The sequence below is a fragment of the Phoxinus phoxinus genome (genome assembly GCF_949152265.1).
Source record: "Phoxinus phoxinus genome assembly, chromosome: 1".
In the NCBI taxonomy this organism is placed as follows: domain Eukaryota; kingdom Metazoa; phylum Chordata; class Actinopteri; order Cypriniformes; family Leuciscidae; genus Phoxinus; species Phoxinus phoxinus.
This window is the reverse complement of record NC_136876.1, coordinates 13,989,797-14,009,116: the sequence shown is the minus strand read 5'-3', so window position 1 is coordinate 14,009,116 and position 19,320 is coordinate 13,989,797. Positions and strand designations below refer to the sequence as shown.

Genomic DNA, 19,320 nt, shown 5'->3' with positions numbered 1-19,320 from the left:
ATGAAGCATTATGGGAAATGAAGTTTAAGACACTTGTCCTACAATAAATACATTTGTATTTAATTTAATTATATAAATTATTTAAATATATTTTCGTTTAATTATAATTATTAATTATATTTTAATAAATATAAATTATATTTTTAAACCAGTAAAAAGCTGAATACCATACTGATTTATTTAGTTTTTTTCTATTTACGCACTATATTTCTTTGCATTATTTGCATGCAATATTCTATTCTTTCTATTCTATTCTATTCTATTCTATTCTATTCTATTCTATTCTATTCTATTCTATTCTATTCTATTCTATTCTATTCTATTCTATTCACATTAAATTCCGCGTTATTGGCATGGTCAATCTCATGGTCTGGGTCAGATGAAATTCTGAGAAACCTTAAAAGGTTTCCTCCCTGATTTGCAGCCTATGAAGAACATCTTTAGGTTACGTTTAATGTTTTGCAAAAATTTAACAATATTTGTTTTATTGTATTTTATATATATATAATTTTATGTATTTTGTTCTGTTTTGTTTTGCTCTGTTATATGGCATTTTATATTATATTTATCCTGATTTGAGATTGAATAGGCTAATGTTATTTGCATTATATTATATTTATTTAGTTGTTTTGTTTTATACGATATTCATTCATATTATTTTACAAAAAAAAATTACAATATTTGTTTTATTGTATTTCATTTCATTTCATTTGTTTTGTTTTATTAATTTTGTTCTGTTCTGTTCTGGTTTGCTCTGTTTTATATATATTGTATATATATATTTCCATTTTATTTGTTTTGTTCTGTTTTGTTTTGCTCTGTTATATGGCATTTTGTATTATTTTGTATTATATTTAACTTATCTTGTTTTGAGATTGTTTAGGCTAATCTTATTTGCATTATTTTTATTTTGTTGTTTTATACGATATTAAATCATATTACGTTATTTTTTTATTATATTTTTCCTGTCACAAAAAAAGTGACAGAGAGAGAGAGAGAGAGAGAGAGAGAGAGAGAGAGAGAGAGAGAGAGAGAGAGAGAGAGAGAGAGAGAGAGAGAGAGAGAGAGAGAGAGAGAGAGAGAGAGAGAGAGAGAGAGAGAGACTGCGCTTCTGTCTGTCTGTCTCTCTCTCTGCATTGCAGCCCAGCGCTGGCTGCTGGAAGTCAACCCCAAATGGCGACGTCCAGCTCCAGTAGTAACAACCCTTCATCATCTTCATCCTCCTCCTCCAGCAGCGCACAGCAGCACCCGAGCCAGAGCCAGCAGCAGCACTTCAGCAGCAGCAGCATGAGCACCATGAGCAGCATGCAAGGTCAGAAACACACCCGAACCGAGCCGCAGCATTATATCATCAGCACATCCAATGACAGTTTACACACACACTCACAGACACACACACTGCGTTATCAGCGCTGCAGCTTTAGCTCAGCCGTTGATTTAGCATCGCATTTAATAGCTCTGAATTTTAGTATTATTTTAAATCAGTAGCCTTTATACTTGTAGTTTTCATTCTAATGTTAGAGTCTTGTTAGCCGCACTGCTAACGTTAACTGCTTTAGTCAAACACTGACAGGCCTGTGACATTTTCATTTCTCAGCCTGATAAATGCATTATTTACTACGCAAACTGTTTATTAATTACTATTTTGTATGTCCATGTCTCTGTTAGTATTATATGAATTCGTTTAATGCCGTTGTTTGTTTTCTGACTGTCATCGGAGTTTGTTGACATGTTTAGCTGGAGGGCTAACAGGCTAACGATACCTTAATGCTAATATGAAATTCAGGTAAATGCGCGTGGATCTTTGGGGGTTAACATGTTGTTTATTAATCAATGAAAAGATTAAGATGTTGTTTAAATCATGTGTGGATCACCACACACATATTTACAGCTGATTTCGTAAGGAAGTGAGTCTTGAATCAATGGAAAGATGCTAGTCTAGATGATTTATCAATCACATAAACCAGGGGTTTCTAATCGTTTAGATGCAAAATAAAGAGGCCCCCAAATATGATTATCAACATTGAAGAGACATCTTTATAGTTTTTGTTGTGTAAATATGCAAGTTATACCATGAAAACGTAATATAAAAAATGTCCAAAATATGATTTAAAAAATATTTAGTTTCTACTGTTACATTACGTTTTTTCTAAACAATATTTGTACTTTACTATTGTAGTAACGTTAATTTCCTAGCAATCCATTTACTAATTTGTTTACTTGTTTTATTCATTTATATATTTACTCATTTGTTTATTTATTTTAATAAATTTGTATTAAATGTATTATCTTATTGTTATAATTTATTTATTTATACATGTTTTATGTATATATAGAAAACTTATTTTAATACAATTATTTATTTATTTGCTTATTTTTTTGAGCAAATTGTTTTATTATGATTTATTTTACACTCTTTTTCTCTAATCTTTTCAACGCCCCCCATTTTGAAAACCCCTGACGTTAACTACAACATAAATCTGTTTAGGCCTATGATTTTTATGTGGGTATTTGTATGACTCATATTACCACATGATATACGTTTATGATTGATGTTTTTGTGATTGAGTCATTTAGGGCATTATCTACAATAACTTTACCATAACATTTTTAAGGTAGAATGTGGGTTAATTTAGGACATTTACCAGCCATAAAAGTGTACATTTGTTGTGTTTAACATCAGATGTGGAAAGCAGACGGCAGCTCTAACAATAATCAGTACTAATTTTAGCTTGAAATGCGACACTTTCAATGGTCTTGGTTTATTTTGGTAATGGTTTTGGTGTAGTGGTTAAAAGATAAGAGCTGGTGACTAAAAGATAGCAGGTTTGAACATGGACACCGACGTGTTTAAATTGTTTATCCATAATTCAAAAGAAAAAAAATCTGATTTATGTTACATTACATTTAAATGTTGACAACAAATAATATTATCATGATGGATTGAAATGCAAATAAACAATAATTAATTAATAGTATTTATTAATTTATTTTATTAATATTTATTTGAGGTTTTTATACATCATGATAGTATTTGTTTTACTGCTTTTATTTATTTTTTATTAAAAATGGCCATATTTTAAGGTGCTGTAGTAAAAATGAGAGTAAAGAGAATTATTTACTTTATGCAATTCTTTATATTTTTAAAATCTTATTTAGTGGTGAAATATGAAGCAGACATGTTTTATGATGAGATGATGACTTGTTAGTGCATGTTTGTAGAACTACTGCATATGTAATTCTGTTTTACTCTGGTATCAGTTTCTTTATATGACAGTTATTATCCAGTTCACTGAATTTTACTTCTAGGATGAAATTTGAATCTCTACGTAAAAACCCTTCAGTTTTGCATTAGCGTTTTCCGTGCTCCTCCAACATCACACCAGTCCATTCCTGTATTTCCTGAAAGCGCAGTCTGATGGGATTTGCCTGGTTTGGTTGGGAAGGTTATTCATTGGCTTCACATTTACAGGAGGAGGAAACGCGCATGATTTATGAAGTTAATCTCAGCGTTTCTTGTGTTGTGTTCAGATACACCTTTTGTAGATCATGTTCATTACGGATCTGTGTTGCTAAACTTATAGACTAAAAAATATTTTTCAAAGTTCTAAATAAGATTCCATTTAGGGATGCACCGATGTGAATATTGTGGCCGATACCGATAACCGATATTAATATTGCTGTTATGGCCGATACCGATATTTACCGATGTCGATATCTCTGTATAGAAAACACATTTTTATGATAATCAAATAAAGAGCTATTTTCCAAAACACTTTTTTTTTTTTATATACTTTTGTAATTTATTTTCAGAAATTACTGATATTGGGCACCTTTACCTGTGTGTACCAATATCAGTCATTAATAATTTGTATGTCCACTCTAGCCGCGACGCGACTGCGAGTTGCATACAAATCAATCAAAACCCAGAGCCAATCAGAACGGCGTGTGGGCAGGCTGTCGCGTCAAGTGCACAGCACCAGAGAGTAATCTTGACGGCAATCGCAAGAAAATGGATAAGTAGCTACATAATCAAATTCACAAATATTACACCATTTAAACAGTATTCAAATACATAGGCTACTGAGTTACTTAAACAATCTTTGTCAAATAATACATTTGTTTCTTCAGTTTGAACGTTCTTGTTTCCATTTGTTTAATTTCAAGATCTGAGGTGAATTATCCAGTGTTGCTTTTACAGCTACAAAGCTGGAGCACTAAATGATATTCAAAGTCACATTACACGCTTTTAACATTAAATAAAGCACATAAACAGTGCCTGAGATTATCATTGCCACACGTTGTGTTTATTGTTCCAGCGCGACGTCGCAGAAAAATAGAAACAGTTTCTAAAATAGAATCGTCGCGTGTCGCCGTCGCGGCTGGTTAGGACATAAAGCTCTGATTAACATTGAAAATATACCTTTTATCGCGTGTCGCGGCATCGCGTGTAGTTAGGACACGGTGTAATGACTAGTTCGCGCGCCCACAATGAAGTGCGCGCCCCTACACACAAACCCGGGTTCAAACCTCGCCCTGTCCAGCACGGGAGATATAACAAATGTTGATCGTGTGCCCACCATAAAGTACGCTCCACTACACATAAAAACGGTTCCCACAGTATCAGTTATTCCCCTCGCTCTGACGAGACGTGATAAAGGGTGCACCCTCTGTAAAGCGCGCGCCCCTACACACGAGCGCTGTTCACAGCTGAAATGCGCTCGTGCAAAAACAAACATCCCCGCCCCCACACGCACGTCAAATACACAGGAATGATAATCGGCCTGTTCACATCGGCCATATTTTGACATCGGAACGATACCGATGTGTAAAACAATGACCATATCGGCCGATATTATATCGGCGGCCGATATATCGTGCATCCCTAATTCCATTCCATTCGGAATTTCAATTTTAATTCCGTGACAGTGTTTCTTTTTGACATTTACTGTTTCTGAGTGAACATTGTAAAACCTAATCAATGTTTTTCAGTGTATCTCTGTCATAACCTAACATGAATCTTTTTCCAACATAGGCTGCATGTCTTAACGCTCTGAAGTTCAGCTGGACGGATTGTTTTAAATGTGATATATATGAAATGCATAATTTCCCCTCATGATATTTCTCTCCTTTATCTCTTGCCTCCTCTTACCCACAATCCTCCCTGATGCCGGACCACGGTGAGACCTTGTGAAATTGTTCTTCCCAGAACTGCCGAATATTTGATTTCCTCTTCCTCATGTTTTTTTTTTTTTTAGTCTGGTATTTTCCTTTATTTTACACTCTGCTGATCTCCGGTTGCTGTTGTGTGTGAAACTCCTCTGCATGTTTCCCATGTTTACCGGTTCGCTGATGCACATCCCGGCACAAAGGTTTGCTTTAGTGCGGTTCACATGCTGGACATGAGCCGGTCTTCTTACATTTTGAGGTTTAATGGGAACTTTATGGCTATGAAGATCAGGTTATGGAGATGTTTTTCCAGATCAAACCCTGTTTCTGTGTTGATGAGTGAAGTGTTCGTTGTTCTTCTCACCACCAGGCTTTCAGATAAACCTGTCTGGACTTCCCCAAAGTAAGCCAAGCCTCCTAAACCGTGTCTGTCCGCTGTGCTCGCGCCTGGGGAAGCCTGTCCTCTGTCCTCGACACTAATCCGTCCTCACGCGGGCTCTGCTAGACTTGTGCCGGTCTACGACTGACCGCTCTGCATGCTAGAGTCTCTCTGTCCTGACTGAGAGAGTTCTAGATCAACATAAAGGGATAGTTCACCCTTGAATGAAAATTAAGTCATACTTTACTCACCCTGGTGTTGTTCTAGTTGCCGTACGCCCGTCTTTCTTTAATGGACCACAGAATGAGAATTTAAAAATATATATATTGCTTGCACTCGTCCATATATTGACAGTGATAGCGACTAGCATCAAGCTTTTTTACAAAAGGACGCAAAAGTATCACACGTGCCTTATATTCCAAGTGTATGCGATTGGGTTTGGTGGTTTTCTGGTGTTTGGTGTTGAAATTGAATGTATTATTTAACACAGTTCTTGACCTTGGCGTTGATCTTCTGTGCACGACGTGAGCATTGGTTCGTGAGACTCTATTAGCGCCACAGTCTCGCCCAGAAAAATAAATCAGGATATAACCCATGCTCCTTCTTCTCTGAGCTGAATATATCCGCTGTGTTCGTCGTAACAAGAAGTTATCGCGTTGACATCTGTCAGCTGTCATTATAACTATCATCTGACAAACAGTTCGGTTCCAGTCATATTTGACTCAGTGAAGAAAGTACACAGATACTTTTTTGGGGATTGCTTGCCGTTGGTTGTTCACTGCCCGTCCAAAAGACAAAAAGTCAATGTTTGGATTGAAATAGGCAAATGCTTAAGAGTCAATGACTGGATCATTATTGCAGTGCTTTTGATGTTTCTAGCATGTTATATGTTTGACAACAGTTCTTATAACCATAAATGATGGAGTGTGTAGCATGAATTGGCAACTTTTGAGTCCAGACCTTAAGTTCATTGAAAGTCGTTGGGATGTGCTTGAGGAGACTTTACAGAGTGCTGGACTCTTGCATTGACAATACAAGATCCTGACCAGAAATAAATGTTATGATGTTATTTCCATACACTTTTTTCAAGATCTTGTATTGACAATGCATGAGTCCAGCACTCTGTAAAGTCTCCTCAAGCACATCCCAAAGACTATCAATGAGTTTAAGATCTGGACTCAAGAGGGGCCAATTCATATGTGAAAATTATTCTTCATTCTCCTCACAACCATCCTTTCACAGTTTGAGTCTGATGACTCTTGATATTGTCCTCCTGGAATATGGTCATCATGATGTATCTTCATACACGGCTGTTTAAGAAATGAAAAGCTACACACTCCATCATTTAGAGTTAAGAACTGTTGCCGAACATACAACATGCTAGAAACATAATAATCACTGCAATATTGATCCAGTCATAGACTCTTGAGCATTTGCCTATTTAAATCAAAACGCAACTTTTAATTGACCAGGCATTGTATTTCGTGTCGCATTTTTGTTCATCTTGATTTCTCACGACTTGTGTGCTTTCTCTGCCCGAGACCGAGTGAATTGTGGTGCTTACAGTCTCACGACCGAATGCGTGCGTCCCATAGCAGTGCACAGCAGACCAATTGCAAAGGTCAAGAATTTTGTACATGAAATAACAAATTAAATTTTGGTTTGTTTTTCACCAAACCCAATCGTATATTCCCCAGAACACGTGGAATATGCGGCACGTGTCACATGGGATCATTCTGTGATACTTTCCCGTCTTTTTTAAAAATATTGATGCTGGTCGCCATTAACTTCTATTATATGGATGGGCAGAGCGAGACTTTTTTTTATTTTATTTCTCCTTTTGTGATCCGTAAAGGGCATACGGCCTTAAAACAACGCCAGGGTGGGTAAATTATGGTTTAATTTTCATTTTAGGTTGAACTATCCCTTTAACATTCAAAAATATTGTATATAGTCCCTAAAATTTTGATCGGTACTGCACATTTTCCATTCTCATTTCCTCAGCATTTTGGTGCACATCTCATTTATCATCAGGTCACTCTTCTCTTTAGATGTTGTAATTAAATAACACATATTAGTCGACCACTAGTCAGCTCTTCCGTTTGATAACTCAAATGTTCGTCTGTACTAGACATCTACATAAAGAGGAGATCAGTGAGAAATCGGCACAAGTCTAAAGCTTCGAGCTTCCATTGACTTCTGGACAGTCGATTGGTCCTCACTTTCATTTGATTTAGTCCATTAAAATTCACCAAAATCTGCCTTTACTTGATCAAGATTAAATCACAAGTGTATTTCTGTATTGATCAGTTTTCCGTGTTTCATTCGCACGCAGTAATGGAAGCTCTGGTGGTTGTTTCTTCTGGTGTTTTAGACGGCTTTTCTACTAACCGGTGCAGTGGTTATTATTGCCTTGGGGGTTGTAGCTGTCTTCCCGGTTTCTTGGGTTTGCATTTTGTTTAGTGTTCGAGCACTGCTGGTGCTGGGATGCTTTTGGCATGTGCATCTCGAACAAACACAAGCTTGTTGGGACATGGACGCACATGCCGTGAGATTTCAGAAATGCTGTTCCTCTGGTATTCGAATCCTCACATTCTTGTGGTGGAGGGAAAATTGCCCTTTATTTCACAGAGATGATCATGTGTTTACCTTCAAAAAGACTCTTTAAACATGAATTTTCTATTAACCTGAAGGTATTTTTTGGTGCTTAAATAATCTTTGTTCTCAATCGTCACATAAATTAATTTGCACTAATTCAAAATAATAATACAAGTCTAGTTTGTATATGGAAACAGAAGCATTGAATTATAGCTTGATGCTGTGAATGATACCTCTGTAAACTTTTTGTTAACAATACATTTTTAAAAAAAAATCCTTCCCAGAATTCCTTAGGATTGTGAGCTGAATTCTGCATCTCTTTATTATGAAGGGCAGAAATGGTGTCACAGAACTACCCTGTTATTATAGCAAAAGAAATGTAAAAATAGAAATGTTCTCTTCTCAGAAATTACTTTTAATACCTTCAGAAAACTGAGTAGGGCAACTGACCAAAATACAAAAATATTGGAAAAGGATGTAATACACTGAACAAAATTATAAATGCAACACTTTTTTTTTTGCCCCCATTTTTCACGAGCTGAACTCAAAGATCGAAGACTTTTTCTATGTACACAAAAGGCCTATTTTTCTCAAATATTGTTCACATATCTGTCTAAATCTGTGTTAGTGAGCACTTCTCCTTTGCCGAGATAATCCATCCACCTCACAGGTGTGGCATATCAAGATGCTGATTCGACAGCAGGATTATTGCACAGGTGTGCCTTAGGCTGGCCACAATAAAAGGCCACTCAAAAAAACAAAAGTGTTGCATTTATAATTTAGTTTAGTGCAATTTGACTAAGTCATTTAAAGATATGATAGAGTCGGAAAGCCTACATTCATGCAAAAAAAAAATTATATACCGGTAATTCACTTAGCCTACATATATTATTCCTTACATATGCAGTCAAACTCAGTGTTGGATTTGGTTAAATGGTCTGTGTCTTTTTAACGTTATTTTAAAGTTTCGTCTAGTGATGCACCAAAATTGTGGCAAAAAAATAAATTGACAAAACGCCAAAATAAATACATTTTAGGTTTAGGCCGAAATACTTTTGGAGGAAAGATTCATGTTTAATTGCCACTTCTTCAATTATGCATTCAGATGCAATAACTAGAGTAGCAATATGTATAATTTGTCATATTCAAAATCAAAATGGAGAACTTTACTACAAAGACCTTTAGTTTATCACCTGAAAACACAACGCCTTGAACAGCATAAAGAGTTCAGTTTGACCAGATTTAATCACCTAAACTTATTAAATTACTTTAATAAAAACCGTACCTAAATTACCTGAAAACTTTTTACATCTTTCGGTAAAGGTAAAATAAAATTCAATGCATCACTAGTTGTCATGTTGTTTGCACTGGCTTCATTGCCGTGGTGGGTATTTTTAGTGCTTATGAAGGACGCTGCACCTCTCGTTTGTGGTGCACATGTTGGATTCATACATCATTTAGTGTTTGGGTTGTGCATGGGGAGGTGAAGGTAAGTGTCTTCTGTTTTGTGTCCGGATGTGATCAGATCTGTTCTATTGTCTGCCATGAGTGGACACACAGTAGATGTGAAAGATTTGCTGATGTTAAACGCAGGGTTTGAGCATGTCGGACTGCAGTCACTGTCCTCTGCTGCCAGATTTGCTAAAGCCGTCGTCGCCCGCCATGTGTTTCCACACTTTACACATTGAACATGTTTCAAACCCTCAGCGTGTCCTGATGGCTTTAGGAAATCTGGCTCTCGGGTTCCTCTCCTGGTGCTCCGATGTGCATGTCTCTAGTCAACTGTTGTCTCTTCCCACATCTTCCATGGCTTAGTTATAGATATCATCATCATCATCATCATCATCCTATGGCAGCCTGAACAAAATACACCCGCAACTTTGTCTTCAAGCTGTCTGAGTGTGTCTGTGTCTCTTCCTCCTCTGTCAGGTAAACGTAAAGCCCTGAAGTTAAATTTTGCCAGTCCTCCAGTCAAAACTACTTCCAGAATCACTCTGAACACCGCCGGACTTCCTTTCCAGAACCCACACATGTGAGTACGGATCATCTGACGGCTAAAGCATGGATGAAACTCAATCAGCTTCTTGCAGAGTTTAGATCCAACTCCTGTGATGGCTTGTGTTGTCATGAAATATAAACTATAGAGGGTTATGCGTGTGTCGTGGCAAAAAGACTGACTTGTTTTCAGCGTGACTGCTGTGAAAAACACACAAAACACATCTAAAACGAGGAAAGAGCTTTGCGATTGACTGTACATCTAGATTTGAGAAGAAATCTGAGGTATATTTTACAGACTGCCAAAAGCTACAGAGCAGAGAAGCAAATGTAGGCTATCGCTGCAATTCACAGAAACAACACAGGCAGCGAAAAGTGGATTTGCAGTTATAATTGTGTGTCGATATGCTGAATTTAAGGGTAAAATCATACCCTATTGTTATATATTGTATTGACAACTCATCTCAATTAAATATTTACCATCGTATATTCTGCATAATTGTTTTTAAATAAACACTGACAAGAAACTATGCAAGTTTTAGGGCTGGACGATATGATATAAGATTGATATAAGTGATCACCCGGATTATATTGGATTTATATAAATCGTTCACAGGCAAATTCGCTTTATGCATTTCCCCGCCGTCGAATTCAGGCACATATAAATGACTACGTTTACAAGCTGTCAATATTCGGGTTATGGTCGGGTTAAGGTCACCTGTTTACATGCGTGAGCAGAGAGAGTTACTCCTGTATGGAATTTGTAATCAATTTGCAATATCCCGATGTAAACGGCGACGCACGGTTAGCGTCTGGACGTACGGACAACCTTAAGACGCAATATGCGTCATTTCTGTCATACTTCCTGTATCCAAAGACAACAGCAGCAGCACGCGGATAATGAATAGTTAGCGATCGGCTTTGTTTGCGCTTTGGTGCTGATACTGACCCACCAGCAGCACTTGACACTACTGTGCTGCATCTCACCATGTTTACCTCTACTTCTTGTTTACTTCCAGTTGTATGCGGCCAGTCGGCGCATACAAGAAGTTCCTCTACTCAAAACACCACGATTCCTTGCGAATGGAACATGCGCAGAACACAAATCAATTTTCCTTTTGATGGGAATATGCCGATACGTGTTTACATGACCAAATATTCGGGTTAGAAAAAGGGGTAAACCCAGGGATCATATTCGTGTTTTTAAAAACGGGTATATGAGCATATTCCGGTTTTTGCCAGTGTTTACATGGCCGCGCGTGACCGGGTTATTCCTAATATTCCGGTTTTGAACGGGTTTTTGGCTGCTTGTAAACGTAGTCAATGTCAGGAAACACGATTCCTGCATGTCAATATCCATGGATCACTGGATCTTTGGTAAGTTGTAAGGAGCACTATGTCGAGTCCAACCTTTAGTTTAAACTGATAATTGTTTGTTTTACTGGCGTTTTCGCAGTTTCCCCTGTTAAATCCAGTCTTCTGCCACTCCGTCCGGGGAAGTGACGTCAATGCATTCCCTCTATATTGTTGCCCGTCTCTAATCTGCTAAAATCTCTGGTAATGTGTATGGTAAATATAATGAATCCGGAAACTAGACGAGGTCAAATAAACGCTTTGCATGAGTTGACGGTCTCTTTTAAAGACTTTAAAGAGAACGTCAACTCAACTTTAAAAGTGCAATAATTATGTTAAGTTGTAAAAATAAATTTGTCAAATGAGAACAATCGTGATTCGTATAAGTGTTGAGCAGAATTATTGTCAATAGTGGCATTTCTATTCTACACCTCCTGCATCTGAGCGTTTTGAACTTGAACTCTGTGGAGAGTTTCATGACTAGTCTCCGGTTTGGTCTTTCCAAGCTCAGCCGTGAACCTCTTTGCGTTGCACGTCTGTGTTTCCCAGAGAACGGCTGCGGACACACAGTATCGAGTCGTCTGGGAAGCTGAAGATCTCTCCGGAGCAGCACTGGGACTTCACGGCGGAAGACCTGAAGGATCTCGGGGAGATCGGCCGAGGAGCGTATGGATCCGTCAACAAGATGGTGCACAAACCCAGTGGACAAATCATGGCTGTCAAAGTAAGACAAAGTTCTTTATTGGCATTGATGGTTCCATGTAGAACCTTTAACATCCCTAGAATCTTTCCATTCCACAAAAGGTTCTTTATAGTGGAAAAAGGTTCTTTAGAATATTCAAATGTTCACACTAAGAAAACAATTTATTTTTTATTCTTCTATGGCATCACTCTGAAAATCATCTTTTGGAAGCATTATTTTCAAACATTCAGATATCATAAGTTATTGACTGGTTTCATTTATACTGTAGGTTGTTTTGGAAAGTTAAACTCGTTTAAATTGAATAAAAATTGAACACCAAAGTGGCAAAACTTTCTAAAAAAGGCAAGGTTTCTGAATGCAAATCTCCATGAGTGAGTATAGACCAAAGAGACAAAGTTGCCTCAGGTTACCAGACAAGAAATGAAGGTCGTGGTGCCAGATCCCTAAACAATATTGAAGATAGCTTGATGCAACTATATATATATATATATATAAACACCCACACACTTGCAAGTTCTTATGATCCCCTGTTTAGGTGTTACTAGTTGCATCAAGCTACATTCTTCAATATACTATATTTAAATATATACTGTTTATGTATACATATTTGTGTCTGTCATATGTGCATACATACACACGCATATATTGTATAAAGCAAACTTTTATGTTAGATGCGATTAATCTCTACAAAAAGATACGACAACAAAACGGTTACTTGACAAAGTTTTTTTAACACCTTTATAACTGTAAATGACACCTTTCATAAATCAATACTATTGTTTCATTTTGAGTTATCTTATTTTACTTTTGCAAAGAGATCTCTCTCTCTCTCTCTCTCTCTCTCTCTCTCTCTCTCTCTTGTTTCACACAGCCTCTGAATGCATTTGTTCAGTGCTTGTTTTATAAATTATCTGTGCGATATATGAAATCAATCAGATAATAATAAGCTGCGATGTGGATCAGACTCTGCTGACGGTCGTGTGTGTGTGTGTGTACAGAGGATCAGGTCGACGGTAGACGAGCGCGAGCAGAAGCAGCTGCTGATGGACCTAGACGTGGTCATGAGGAGCAGCGACTGTCCCTACATCGTCCAGTTTTACGGGGCTCTTTTCAGAGAGGTTCGTCTGCTTTCCTTCTCATGCTCTCTGACAGAGTCTTTCTAAACACATAAACACTTGTGTTGTGCTTTTTCTAGGGGGACTGCTGGATATGCATGGAGCTCATGTCCATCTCCTTCGACAAATTCTACAAATACGTGTATTCCTCTTTAGACGAAGTGATTCCAGAGGAGATTTTAGGGAAAATAACATTAGCTGTGAGTTGCATCATTTTTATTCAGAGCTTTTAATAAGCGTCGCGTTGGTCAGCGCTCATTAACGTGCTCTTCTGTGTCGTTTTCAGACTGTGAAAGCACTTAACCACTTAAAAGAAAGCTTGAAAATTATTCACAGAGGTAAGAGAGGCAGCATGATTTTATTTCTGACCTCCATCAGTTTAGTTTAGTTTGCATGTCGTAAGAAGACTCTCAGGTTTAGATGCTCTTTCATGATCTCTCTGCAGACATAAAGCCATCAAATATCCTCCTGGACCGGAAGGGCAACATTAAGCTGTGTGATTTTGGCATCAGTGGACAGCTGGTCGACTCCATCGCCAAAACCAGAGATGCAGGATGCAGACCGTATATGGCAGTAAGTCATGCAGTCATACATTCATATATACCATATATACCGTATATATATATATATACACACACAACCGTTTACAAGTTTGGGGTCGGTAAGGAGTTTTAATGTTTGTGAAAGAAGTGTCTTCTGCTCACCAAGGCTGCATTTATTTGATCAAAAAAAATATTATTGCAATTCAAAATAAGATATAAGATACTGTTTTATCTGTGTGAATATATATATATATATATATATCCCTGTGATAAAAGCTGAATTTCCAGCATCACTACTCTTCAGTGTCACATGATCCTCCAGAAATTACTCTAATATGATTATTTGATGCTCAGGAAACATTTCTGATTATTATCTGTGTTGAAAACAGTTGTGCTGCTTCATATTTTTTGTGAAAAATGTGATGCATTTTATTTTCCAGGATTATAGGATGAATAGAAAGTTCAAAAGAACAGCATTTACTTGAGATATAACATTTTGGTAACATAATAACTGTCTTTACGGTCACTTTTGGTCAATTTAATGCATTCTTGCTGAATAAAAGTATTAATAAAAAAAAAAAGAAGAATAAACACAGCACACCTTAAACTTCAAACTTTTGAACGGTACTAGTGTATGTGTAACATGTACAACTCATTTCTCTCTCTCTCTAGTTCTGTCTCACTTTCTATATGTAGAAAAAATAATATGCTATCAATTATTATTATTATTATATATAATTATAAGTTATTCTATTCTAGTCCATATATATATATATATATATATATATAAAATGCTTTTAATGCCATTTCAGTCTTCCTTTGATGCAGTTAGAATTTGTTTGTTTTTAAACACCATTGCTATCACATTTTGTAACGATATAAAAAAACTAACCAAAAAAACTAAGTCAATTATTGACAAAAACTGTTAATTTCCTAAACCGTGTCTGTAATGTCCTGTCGAGTGTGTGTAGAGTGATGTAACTGCAGATGAAGCGCCGCTCTGCAGTTAGTGCTGCTGCTGCCGATGATGATGTCATAGTCTAATCTGAGCGAGTGATCTCATCCCGACTGCATTATGACATCATCAGTCTTTAAACGTGTGTTGATTGACCTGCACAGCTGTTAGCATGTCACACACACACACACACACGCTGCCGTCTGTCTGGACAGAAGCACATCTGGTTTCCTCATGTCTTGTCCTGTAACGCATCTGATGCGCTCTTGCAATTGCACAATTGTCTTTTCCCGGACTTTTTATCAGTCGTGCATCTCTTGAGAAATGAACCCGTGATCATCGCGGCTCTTTAAAGTCATGAAACATTAATCGGCGGAAGTGGCATGAAATATCAGAACATTTGCACTGCATTTAAACAGTGATTTCTGAGCTAAACTGAACATTCAGCTGTTAATCATGTTGGACAGGACTGGATTTGATCCACCAGAATACACTTTTCAGGATAAATGATTTTCTATGTAGAAAAGTCGATTTAAAGTAAATTGTTACGTATATTTATTAATAAAAAAATATATATATATTTTTAAATAACATGCACTAATGATTTGTGACACAATAAGAGCATTAAAATGTAGTAAAGTAAATGATATCATCTGTAAAGCATCTGATAGGATTCACATTTATATATTTATCTAAATCAACCTCAAGCTTTCAGGACGTGTGTGTGTGTGTGTGTGAGAGAGAGATCATGAAACAACTTTAGCAACACGTTTAACTTGTGTAATGTGACGTTTATTAGTGAAACACAATATTCAGCAGTAAATCACAAAAAAAGACGGGACTTTATCATTGGTTAAATTTAATATTATTTTCCCTGCCAATGTTTAAGAAGAAAAATCTATTTAGAAATGGAGGAAATGTATTATTTTTATAATAATAATATAAATAATACTGATTATTATTAGTGTTATTAAAAAAGAGAATATAATATTAATGATGATTATTATTTTTTAGAATAACATGCATTGATTATTTTTTTATTTAATTAGTAAAATAATACATTTAAATACATATTGAATTTTTAATCATAATATTTAAATACTATTTTAATATATTATGTTAATTTTATTATACTACAAATATATTAATTGTAATATTTTAATAATAGATTAAGTAACAAAATGTATACAAATACATTGAATATGAATAGTAATCGATAATACTTGTATTATTAATACCTAATATACACTGTTTTTATTCTCAATATACTATCTTTAGAATATCATGCCATGATGATGAGTGCAGAATTGGTAGTGAAAGTAAGTAAAGTAAATGTGTGTGTGTGTGTGTGTGTTCCAGCCGGAGAGGATAGACCCCAGCGCCTCCAGACAGGGATATGATGTGCGCTCAGACGTCTGGAGTTTGGGAATCACACTGGTGAGAATGATGTGTGATCTGTCATGTGGTGTCAGCGCTTGTGTGATGTTGAAAGTGTGCTGCAGTGCTGTTATTGTGTGTGTGTGTGTGTTTCAGTATGAACTGGCCACAGGACGGTTCCCCTACCCGAAGTGGAACAGTGTGTTTGATCAGCTGACGCAGGTGGTGAAGGGCGACCCGCCGCAGCTCAGCAGCTCCGAGGAGAGGCAGTTCTCCCCCAAATTCATCAACTTCGTCAACCTGTGGTGAGACACTCACTCACTCACTCACTCACTCACTCACTCACTCACTCACTCACTCACTCACTCACTCACTCACTCACTCACTCACTCACTCACTCACTCACTCACTCACTCACACACACACACACACACACACACACACACACACTTCCTTGTGATCTCTGAGCGTTTCCTCTTTCTGAGAGTTTGCAGACTCAGCAGAAGGGATGTAATAACTCTGATCACATGATGCACATGACGCCTCCTGCTGGTCGTTCAGAGACACTGCAAGAGCTCCACATCTCACTAGTGATGGTTTAATGAAATATTGTATTGTTTTTGTCTCTAACAGCCTTACAAAGGACGAGTCGAAGAGGCCAAAGTACAAAGAGCTTCTGGTGAGTTTCTGTTAGTCTAAATAATGTTTATTCATTTGTATTTTAGTTTGCTTTTAATTATTTTAATACGTCAAGCTAAAGTTTTGTATATTTTATTTCAGTTATCGTTTATTTTATTTCTACTAACTAACAGTTATTTATTATTATTATTATTAAATATTTAATGATTTCATATTATTTAAGAGATCAAATAAATAAATAAACAAAATAATGTGCTACACTGATACACTATGTAGTTTAAAACTGATTGACAGCTCCTGAACTCTGCACGTTCCCTTATGCATATTATACACTTTAACCTACAAGCTTTTAGACACTTAAAGCATTTAAGAACTGAACTTCCCAGTATTTTTTGAGGATTTCCCCTGAAGACTTTGGGAATTCTGCTTCTTAAATAAATATGACAGTTGTTGAGGTAATAAATAAGTATGATGTCAGTTTAAGTCTTGTTTTGTTTTTTTTTTCCATTATTTTTGCTGTTTTATCTTTTTCTAAAGTATTTGTCTTATTTTAAGCCATCTTAAAGTAGTAGTTCACCCAAAAATGAAAATTATCCCATCATTTACTCGTCTTGTGGCCATCATAGGTGTACCGTATATGACTTTATTTTTTTCAGCTGAACAGCGATGCGTTTTTGTAAGAAAAATATCCTTTTTTATTATAAATGTATAAACTATAATCACTGAATTCCGGCAATGGCCAGTGAGTTTATAAAGTTATAAATATGTATATTTTTCTTAGAAAAACACATGGCTTGGCTTCAGAAGGCCTTTATTACCGGTATACGGATTACTTGGATGAATGGATGCACTTTTTGTGCTTCGAAATCTCAATTACCATTCACTCCCATTATAAAGCTTTGAAGAGACAGGATTTTTATTTATTTAACTCAGATTATTGAGAAGGATGTCATATACACCTAGGATGGCTTGAGGATGAGTAAATCATGGGCTAATTTTCATTAATTGCGACCCGTTAATGCTTCAACTGTGATAAAGGCGTTTGCGAGGTTCATTGCGAGGGTTTACGAGGAACTCTGAAGTAAAATAAAGCAGAAGTGCTGTTCAGTTAAAGAAATGAAAGTAAACCAAACTTCTCTCTCTCTGTCAGAAACATCCCTTCATTCAGATCTACGAGGAGCGTACGGTGGACGTGGGCAGTTACGTCTGCATGATCCTGGATATGATGCCCGCGTCTCCCAGCTCCCCGATGTACGTGGACTGACACACACACACACACACACACGCGTCTGCACACGGTGTAAAGATTTGCTTCATCACAGAACTGCAGTATTAAAACGGGAAAACGTACACAATCTTGTACACACCGCAGAACGGTGTTTAATTCAAGCTCGACTGTAATATACCTCCTACCCATGATTCCCTCTCTCTCTCACACTCTCTCTCTGTCTCGTCACACACACACTTATCTGTAAAGCGTATAAACACACACACACACACAGGCGTCTGATGGGACACACGCGACGGTCTGGCCCTGATATCTCTCTCTCTCTCTCTCTCTCTCTCTCTCTCTCGTGGATGCAGAATAGTGATTTTAAACCGATATAAAATAATGAATAATAAATAAGCCTGGAATTGTATTTATACTTCTGAAATGACTTGTGGAATATATGATTGGGAAGCCGTCGCCGTACTGGAATCTGCTCGTGTCCGGTCCCCCTCCTCTTCATGTATGTGATATTAAACACGTGTTTTGTATGTAAAGGTGACTGACGCAGAGGTGGCCGGGCTTTCTGTAACGAGGACATCCATCCTCACTGTACAACGAATATGTGCTGATATTATAAATAAAACTGAGGAATATGGAAACGACTCCATGTTTGATACTTTTTTTATTAAAGTGCAGTTCATCTTGTAAGAAATAAATCCAGTGATTTGACATTGAGTTTTTTCTGCTTGTTTTGATTTATTTTCACTCCATTGTAGTTCTGTTGCCCATATATTTAATTTTAATATAACTTAATTCACTATTGATATCAATAATTAATAAAAACAATCCTTGTGTTTACATTTTAATTTCAAAATTAAATACATTTCAGCAGAATCTAATGGCTGTTGAAAAGTCAGCTTTGTTCACAGGAATAAATTACATTTCAATGTATATTTCAATAGAAAACAGATATTTTAAAAAGTAGTATTTCAAAATATTTTATTTTTGTTTCGTTTCTGTTATTCATATTGCTGTTAATTTACTGTATGTTTGATCAAATAAATGCAGCCAAAGAGTCGAAAAATTACTTATTACAAACTTTTGACTGGTAGTGTTACTAGTGTAAACATTTAGCCATATTAATAATCCATGTTCGGACCCATAAAATACAAAGCCCAATTATATTATTAATATGATACAGGACAAGGAGTTTTAATGGGTAATTTTATGGAAATTTACGTTGTGGACTTCCATTTGTTTATAGGGTACTGATTCTTACAATTAA

General features: G+C 36.5%; 1 protein-coding gene across 3 annotated transcripts; it reads left to right on the top strand.

Annotated features, from left to right (window-relative positions):
* Window positions 1-1,081: 1,081 nt before the first annotated feature.
* Window positions 1,082-18,697, top strand: map2k4a (mitogen-activated protein kinase kinase 4a). Of its 3 annotated transcripts, XM_079621131.1 has the most exons (12): window positions 1,082-1,312; window positions 5,540-5,572; window positions 10,076-10,178; window positions 12,044-12,218; window positions 13,196-13,315; window positions 13,393-13,512; window positions 13,599-13,650; window positions 13,758-13,885; window positions 16,169-16,246; window positions 16,343-16,491; window positions 16,820-16,865; window positions 17,976-18,697. In XM_079621131.1, the coding sequence occupies exons 1-12, from the start codon at window positions 1,174-1,176 to the stop codon at window positions 18,087-18,089; spliced, it is 1,257 nt and encodes a 418-aa protein (XP_079477257.1). In that variant the 5' UTR covers window positions 1,082-1,173; the 3' UTR covers window positions 18,090-18,697. The 3 variants fall into 3 exon arrangements, with proteins under 3 accessions (XP_079477257.1, XP_079477258.1, XP_079477259.1); XM_079621132.1 differs by lacking the exon at window positions 5,540-5,572 and having other exon boundaries at window positions 1,094-1,312; XM_079621133.1 differs by lacking the exon at window positions 5,540-5,572 and having other exon boundaries at window positions 1,117-1,312; window positions 10,088-10,178.
* Window positions 18,698-19,320: the final 623 nt, after the last annotated feature.